Here is an 8,750-nt window from a genome sequence, read left to right on the forward strand (position 1 = left end):
TGTTTGGTAAATTTTAAAAAAAATTAATTATCTCAAAATTACTCATCTTATAATAGATTCTGGAAATTAGGAAAAGATTAAGTTTTCAAAATCTAATTTTAAAAATTAACTGTATATTTAATACAATTCTATATATATATATAGAATCTATGTTATATATCTGTGTTAATTAGGAAATAAAATCATTAATTTTAAAAAAATTATTACTACCCATTATATCATGATAAAAAATAAAAAATAGAATTAAAACATAAAATATTTATTTTAGTTACAATTTATGATATATACACAATAAAAAATATATTATATAATGTTAATTAATGCGTAAATAAATTTTATTCAACATTATGTCTAATTCAATCATTAATATTCTTATAGCAATTTAATAACAAAATTTATGTAACACATACGACAATTTTTAAAACTCATGACACTCTTCAAAATAAAGTTTACGAAATGTTCAACTAATTTTTTTCACAACTAAATATATTTATAATACAACTAATAATAATTATTTTAAAAAGTACTTCATTACCAAATAGGCCGTCAATAATTGAAAAACTAGATGTAGCATTAACAAATACTACATTCACCAACCTTTATTTATCTTTGATCAATTTTCCTGGAGTCTATATTACCCAAAATGTTAAAGATTAAACCAGCATACAAGAAGCAACTAGAACTAGAAGAAAGTAAACAATGGTGATCACTGACGATCACCATTCATGATCATTGATTCATGAGATTGTGCAAGACGGTGGTGGATTTCCTTCACAGGTGCAATCTGAACAACGACCACAGGTGCAATATGAACAGCGACCATAAGTGAAATCTGAACAGCGACCTCTGCAATAAACTCTACTATGGCAGCTACCACCCCAGCTCTCATACACTAGCCTTGCATAGCACCAATCACAATGCCTCCCTTGCCCGAAGCCAAGCTGGTGACACGGTCCCCAACCTTTACCCTCAGAACATTGCTTCCAACATACCCAAACCGGCGGGTAACACGGCACTGGCACCAGGGGTAGTTTTGGGTTTTCCCCATCCGGTTGTGGTGGTTTTTTGTTATCCGGTTTTTTGTTATCCCCATCCTGTTGTGGCGGTTTTTTGTTATCCTTAAGACGTTTTTCATCAGGTTTTAGGATTTCAATAGTCTTGATTACACCTTCTCCTTTGCAACATAGCTTGTCTCTGATCTCTTCAGGACTGCAGCTCACTACTTTTATTGTCACCGTATTCGTCTTCTCATCGAATGACTGCTCTTGTATTTCTTTTTGTTTAAAAAGTCCCAACACAATATCTTAGCTCACCCATCCATCAACCATTTTTTCCATTTACAAATACAAAATAAGCAATTCTACTTACACACGAAATAAAATACGAATACGGGATTTTATGTCATTGGGAAACATTTTACCGCACCCTAATATATTATAGGGAAAATAACACCTGCACCACTAAGGTTTGTAGAAATGATCAAATAAACACTCAGGTTTTTTATAAAGGACATCAAAATTTTTTTTTGACTATAATACCCTTTGTAAATATTAAATAAAAAATTACTTTAAAATTTTTTAATACATACAAATTTATTTAAGTAGTTTGATTTATCTTGTAGACTAATAATATCAGAATATTTTTTTAATACATAAATTTTTTAAAATGTCAACTATTATTTCATTTTAATAATATATTTTTATTTATTATACGATTTTTTAAAATAAATTTTTGGGTTAAATAGGCTTTAAGTCTTTAACATTGATAGAATATACCTTATATTAATAATATTAAAATTATTTTGTATAACGTTGGAACGAATTTAAGTATTTAAATATTTATTTTAATATTATGTTTCTATTTAGTATAAGATATAGAAAAAATATTTTTGAGTTGATAAAATTAAAGGACATTATAGTTAAAAAAAAATTGTTATTCCCTGTTAAAAATTTGAGAGTTTATATAATTATTTTCCTAAATCATAGGAGTATAGATGTTATTTTTCCTTTATGATATATGTAAATGTATTGGGCTAGCAATCAGAGAGATACTTACGTGGGAATTTGCAAAGTACTTTCTTCACTTTCTTGCGGCACTTTGAGCACGAAAGGTCAACCTTCAGCACCATTTTTGTAACCTTCTGTAAACAATATTACACAGATAATACAAAAGTATTTTACTGCAGGCTAATTAACTAAAGACAAAAGGTAAACATTTAACTAATTTCTGACATGAAAGAATCAGCAAGGTAACCCCATATACATGCACATACACACTATAAGCTATCATCATGAGAGATCGATCGATCGATGCATGCACAGCACAAATTTAACCAAAAGGGCAATTTACAAACCTTCTCCCCCATAGCTGCTTCTGTCTGAACCTCAGAAAACGAGAAATGATTATCTGAAGAATTTATGTGAAAGCACGTAGCGAAAAGGGTTTTATAAATAAGCAAGTCAATTTGAAGTTTATTAAGGGGGTTTCTTATTAAGAAGGGAGGAAAACGTGAGAGTTTGAATCCCGTACATTATTATATAACCAATTATCTGACGACACGTCTTATTGGATGACGTCGAATTTCATGATATCATCAAGGTGGTCGTTATCTCCGTACACAGTAAGTCTTTCTTCACATTTATGTATGATTGCTGACTCACCCATTCTCCATTGCATTTGCATGTGCTGCCTTTTGATTGATTGCCCTTTTCTCTGTTTTTCTCTTTTTTTTTTGCTTTGCTTTTTTTTTTTCTTTTATGTCTAAAGAAAAAGTTTGTCTTTTTCATTTGAACAATAGTCATATTTCTTTACCTAATTGAAAAATAAAAATAAATAAGGGAAAATGGACTTTAATTGAACAACTGATGTGAGATCTAGGTATAGAAATTTACATTCACCAACTCTTCCTAACCGTCAAATTTAATGCATTTTTTGAACCCAGCACCTTGTGCCATGGATCGAGTATTCATTCTACAAACAGAGCAATTGATGAAATCGTTTAATCGAGCTATTGGAAGTTTCACCAACTAGAGTAATCACAGTCCTTAACCCATAAACAAAGGGCCCAATGATCAATTAATATAAGCTTTTGGAAGTTCAAGCAATCCCCGTAGGTATACCTCCAACACTAAGGTAGCTATTATGGGCTTGTGAGACCCGCATACGTAATGCCTGAGTTAGGTGTCACATCACTAATTGAATTTTAGATTGGCCACACACCAAGTAATTAAAAAAGATAATGTTATTAGTTTACCAGAAGCAGTTGTGACGCCTTGGCACCCACCTCCGCTTGGCCATTTTCAATTAAATGTTGATGCAGTCATGGGGAATGGTGGTGTGGGAACCGTCGATGGGTTATCGGTTGCAATTGAGGCAGGACTGACATTGCTCAAAGATTATTTAATTCTTAACGTCGTGGTGTATGCTGTCCAACGCTATCTCACCATTGTTATTTAAGATTATTTTCTGAAACAGTATCTCACCGATATTATTGTTCAAAAAGAAATTAAAGTAAAAAACAGATGGCCAATTTATCTCTTGTATCAATTCTTCTATTCCTCTTCTTCATTTATGGTAAAAATAACCATTTTTCTTAAGTGTTTTATGTACTTAATTTATTCAAGATTGTGACAATGGGACGATGTTGATTTTCATCCAAGATTGTGACAATGTGGAAATGTAAAAGATTGATAAACTATACAGAACCAAATTTTTAAATAATGAAAATATTATTAATAATTTGAATAAATAAAACTAGAGTATTTCAACAAATTTGCAATTTTGCCACTGAATACAATGCACAATAGAGAATAACATCATAATCATCCTGTATCATTCATAATGTCATTAATATTGTCTTTATGTCCGTACGTTGAGAGTGTTGTTTCTCATTTATGTATGGGGTCCGCCTACCGTGCAACAGTTGCACGGTACCTCATTTTTTGTCTTTTTTCAACTCAGCCAATGGATCAATAGTTAAAGTGTTCGACGGCCAGGATGTGTTCAATTGGTTATTAACACTTAAGTCCCTACTGTTTATTACAAAATCATAAAAGCTAAAAGTTTTTAAATATTTACTTACATAATTTCTGTTGTTTTAAAATTTTTTAAAGTTTGATCCATTGACTTAATTTGATCATAAAAATAATTGATGGTGTAAATATAATAATGTAATATCACGTAAAATTTTTAAACACATGAAAATTTAATAAATGTAAATAATATTTTTTGTTATATAATATATATTTAATGTAAAATAATTAAAATTGAATATGTTTTAAGAATATAGGTTATTAACCTTGATACTTTAGAAAATTATAAAATAAAAAAGGTGAAATTTCAAAATGAGAAACATGTAAAAAGTCTTAGGTTGTAAAATTTTATTATTTTAATATTACAAAAATTTACTTTTTTATTACTTTTTTTTAGCGTTAGTTGACATGTTAGTTTATTTATACATACAATATGTTAATTTACCTATAAAATATAAATATATATATAGCCCAACAAAGTTATAGAAAGATAAATAAAGAATAACATAAAAGGAAGTTAGTTTATTTTTTTAAGAATATTTCAAAAGCATTTGAGCTTCATATTTCTTGAGAATTATCATTTTTTAAGATATTTGAGCTTGTGAATCTTATTGTAATGATAATTTATTATTTTTTCTTGATTAAAAATAATTAAATAGTAAATTTATTGATTTCCAAATGCTCTTTTAAATATAGGGTAGTTGGTTAATTTTATTGTATTAGCCTAAACTTTGTGATGATAGCTAATCAACCATTGTAAAAGATCTACCACGATTATTTTTACTTTCTCTACATCCCACTAGACCATCATCACTCAAAAAGTTAAAGGTCCGTTTGGCACACTATATTATATTATATTGTATTGCAGTATGTAATCCACATGTATTATATTATATTATATTATATTACATTAGCAGTATATTATAATAATTATAATAAAATTATACAACATTTGGTAATTGGTATTATCATGTACTGCATTAATTTTGTACTAATATTAAACTAAAATTATTTAAATTTATTATTAATTATATTAAATTATTATTTTCATATTAATTATTTTTAAATAAATATAATATGATATAATAAAATAATATTATAGTATAATTTATTTTTATAATTTTATTTATTATAATAAAAATAAAAATAATTAAAATATATGTAATGCTTAGTTAAGGCAAAATAATAATAATGACAGTGGTATTATTTAATAGTCAAAACAAAAAAAATTTATAAAGTTTAATGATGATGATGACGACGACGACAACATTAATATAAATATAATAATTAGAATAATAAGATTAATAAATTTATTAATATTAATAAAATAATAATTCAGTAATAAATTTAATATATTTTAAAAATAGTGACTGTAATAAAATCAATAAATAATAATACTAATAATAATAATGATAACTAATTAAAGCAATCATAACAATTAAAATAATAAATTTTAATAATAATAATAATAATGACATTAACAAATAATGATAATAACAGTAAAATTTTTTTTCAAAAGTCATTTTATAATTTTATCCAGAGAAAAAGACCTATATATAACAATTTGTAACTTATAGTATCTATTCAGTTTTCTTATAAATATAAGGTAGTGTAGTGTAATTGTTGGAAAAAGACAAAATTCAGTGGTTCCGTGTAACTGTTGCACGGTAGGCAGACCCTTTTTAATTGATTGCCCTCTTCTCATTTTCTGGCTTTCCTTTATTTTTTCTGTTTTGTCTAAAGGAAAATGTGTTGTCTTTTTCATTTGAGCAATCATATTTCTCTACTTTTATATTTGCACTGCTATTTCAGCATATAATTACATATAATGGGACTACAATTTTACATACATTAAATTTTATGAAAAACTTACATTTGAAGGATGGAGAAAGAGAGAGAGATTGCAATTTATGATGACAATAAAATCTAAGTCTGCCTGCATCCGCAAGGATCAGGAAGATCTAAATCCCAAAAAATAGAGATCCACATATTAAAAAACACACATCAAGATGTGAAAAATTGGGATAAGTAAGAAAACTGAATATCTAAATCTAGTTGAGTTTATTTTAAATTAAAAATATATATTAAAAATTAAATTTTATTTATGAATTTATGGTGTTGTTATATGTTATTCATGTTAAAATTACTAATTGTCTGATTATGATTGAATTTTATTTGATATTATTAATAAATTATTAAAATTTTAAATTTTAAATTATATATTAAATTATCAAATTTTAATTTTTATGAATCTGAATCTGGATTGCATCCGGATCCATATATTTATTAACAAATCTGGATATGAAAATATAAATACATATCCGGATATAGCTACATTCGAATTTAGACTTTGTCAATCTTATTCCAATTAACTCGACTCAAATCACTCTTGGTTGAGAGATAGTGACTAGGGGGAATGGTAGCAGGATTGTTGCTGATGTGGGCTGCGGTGCGTAATTCACAAGAGATAGTGACGACTATGCTGACGCATTAGCATTTCGAGTTGGGCAGCAATTGAGCACGTGTTTCGACTTCTGACTCAGAAAGTGCCAAATCATAATGAGGTTTTTTGGATAATTTAACATGTGTTTCGACTTGTGACTCAGAAAGTGCCAGATCATAAGGAGATTTTTATTTTTTCTGACATTGTAATTTGACTTTTGGTCTTGATGAATATGCTTCCTATTTCGAAAAAATAAAAATAAACCTAAAAATTGCAAGGCTTTGAGCAAAATAAGGTTTCAAAACCTTTTAAACTAATTTCATTACTAACCACATATTATTTCACTGTCGTTCCAAGTTTTTGTGCTAGCTTATCGTCTACATATTTAGACTAATTCTGAAAAACTATCTCACAAACATCATTGTGCAAAAATAAAGAAAGGAAAGGAAAGAAAAAAAAAAAAAAAAACAAATAGCCAGCTCCTATCTTGCATCGATTCTTCCGGTCTTCTTCATCTTCGGTGGTGGTAGATTACCATGTTTTTAAGTCTATTTACCACTTTTGCGAGAATAATACAACATGTACAAACGAATGTGACGAAAAAGCAATTTTGATTGCAATAACACCATAAACTTTACTTGCAATTTTGATTTGGGTTATTTATCGTCAGCTCCCACATGTTTCGACCATTAGCACCGTGCACCCACAAGTTTCGACCATGTGCACTGCACCCCCATTTCCGTCAAAAAATCAGTTAATTCTAACTGATTAGGCTGTTATTAACTTAAAATACCATACTACCCCTAATTTGTATTGAATTGAGTTAAAAGTACAAAAATACCTCTTACAACTTATAAAATTTACATTAAAAAATAAAATTTAATTATAAAATATCTTATATTGAAACGATTTTTTTCTTCATTCATTATCATAATAAAATTGTAAAACCAGTAAACTTTCAAGATGAGAGACACAGCATGATTCCAAAGCGAAAGAAAAAAATCAAACACAAAATCATCAGTAGATTACAAAATAATTCCAATAATCCCACCAAAACAAACAAAACCCAATAATAAAGAAACCGAAGATAATTATACCAAAATTTCATTGTAAAATTCTATTACAAAAGAAACCCAAACCAAGAAAATTTAACAAAAAGGAACTAAAAATCAAAAACCCTAAATTAAATTATAGAGGCGATGGGAACGGTGGCTGGTTCAAGCGGTGGCGTCGGCGGCTTCGAACGATGGCAGATCACGCAGCGGGTGCCATTTTTTTGTTGTTGTTGATTTGAGACGCGGCAGATCACGCAGCGGGCAACAGTAGTGAAAGGCAAGAAGAAGAAGAAAGAAGCAGAAGAGTGAAAGAAAAAAGACACGAAGAAGAAGAAGAAGAGAGAAAGAAAGAAGACGCGAAGAAGAAGAAGAGAAGAAAGAAAAAAGACGTGAGAGAGAGAAAAAGGGAGAAAAAGAGTAAGGATAAAAAAGAGTTTTTTTTTGTTTTTTATTTATTATTTTAATCTTAGATGAAATTATTATTTTACCCTTTTTCGAGTTAAGTTAACGGTAGTTTGACGGAAATGGGGGTGCAGTGCACATGGTCGAAACTTGTGGGTGCCCGGTGCTAATGGTCGAAACATGTGGGGGCTGACGATAAATAACCCTTTTGATTTAGATCATTCATCACTTTTTACAAAAGCTTGCACGAATATTGTTTATAAAATTGGTTGCGTTCTTGTCCTTTGGGTTTCTTTAACATTTCTATGAGTGAGTGAAGTAAATAAACATAAGCTCAATATAAGATTGTTGTTGGAATGCTCAAAAGGATTTTTAGTATTTAATATTATTTTAAAGAAAGACATTAAGGTAAAATCACTTCATTTACAATAAATTTTAAAAAACTGAGAAAAAGTAGTTTTGATAAAAAAATAAATAAACACAACCACCAAGAAATTTTGAATTATCTATGCACCACCTATTATTTGTAAATTGTATCAACCTGCATTTATTTTTCAATTAAATCATTCGTAAAAAGTGAAATAGTTATTTTGATTGTCTAAGCTAAGGTGGTGTTTGTGTTGTATTTGAAGTTTAAATAAATCTGAATTAATTTGAATTTTAAATAAATTTAAATGTCTTAATATATATATATATATATATATATAAGTAAGTATTAAATTATTTATTTTTTCAACTTAAAAAATTAGAAACATTTACTTTTACATTTGTATTCTTATTAAAGAACATAACTAAATAATATTTTAACAGATACAAGCA

The 8,750-nt window shown here is 28.1% G+C and overlaps 1 protein-coding gene across 2 annotated transcripts; it reads right to left on the reverse strand.

Moving 5' to 3' along the window:
• Window positions 1-547: 547 nt before the first annotated feature.
• Window positions 548-2,443, reverse strand: LOC18052879 (heavy metal-associated isoprenylated plant protein 6). Of its 2 annotated transcripts, none has more exons than XM_024191547.1 (3): window positions 2,354-2,443; window positions 2,056-2,137; window positions 548-1,273 (listed from the first exon to the last, which is right to left on the reverse strand). In XM_024191547.1, the coding sequence occupies exons 1-3, from the start codon at window positions 2,363-2,365 to the stop codon at window positions 738-740; spliced, it is 630 nt and encodes a 209-aa protein (XP_024047315.1). In that variant the 5' UTR covers window positions 2,366-2,443; the 3' UTR covers window positions 548-737. The 2 variants fall into 2 exon arrangements, with proteins under 2 accessions (XP_024047315.1, XP_006446044.1); XM_006445981.2 differs by having other exon boundaries at window positions 2,056-2,140.
• Between the last annotated feature and the right edge of the window lie 6,307 nt (window positions 2,444-8,750).

The sequence above is a fragment of the Citrus clementina genome, unplaced genomic scaffold (genome assembly GCF_000493195.1).
Source record: "Citrus clementina cultivar Clemenules unplaced genomic scaffold, Citrus_clementina_v1.0 scaffold_2, whole genome shotgun sequence".
Lineage (NCBI taxonomy): Eukaryota > Viridiplantae > Streptophyta > Magnoliopsida > Sapindales > Rutaceae > Citrus > Citrus x clementina.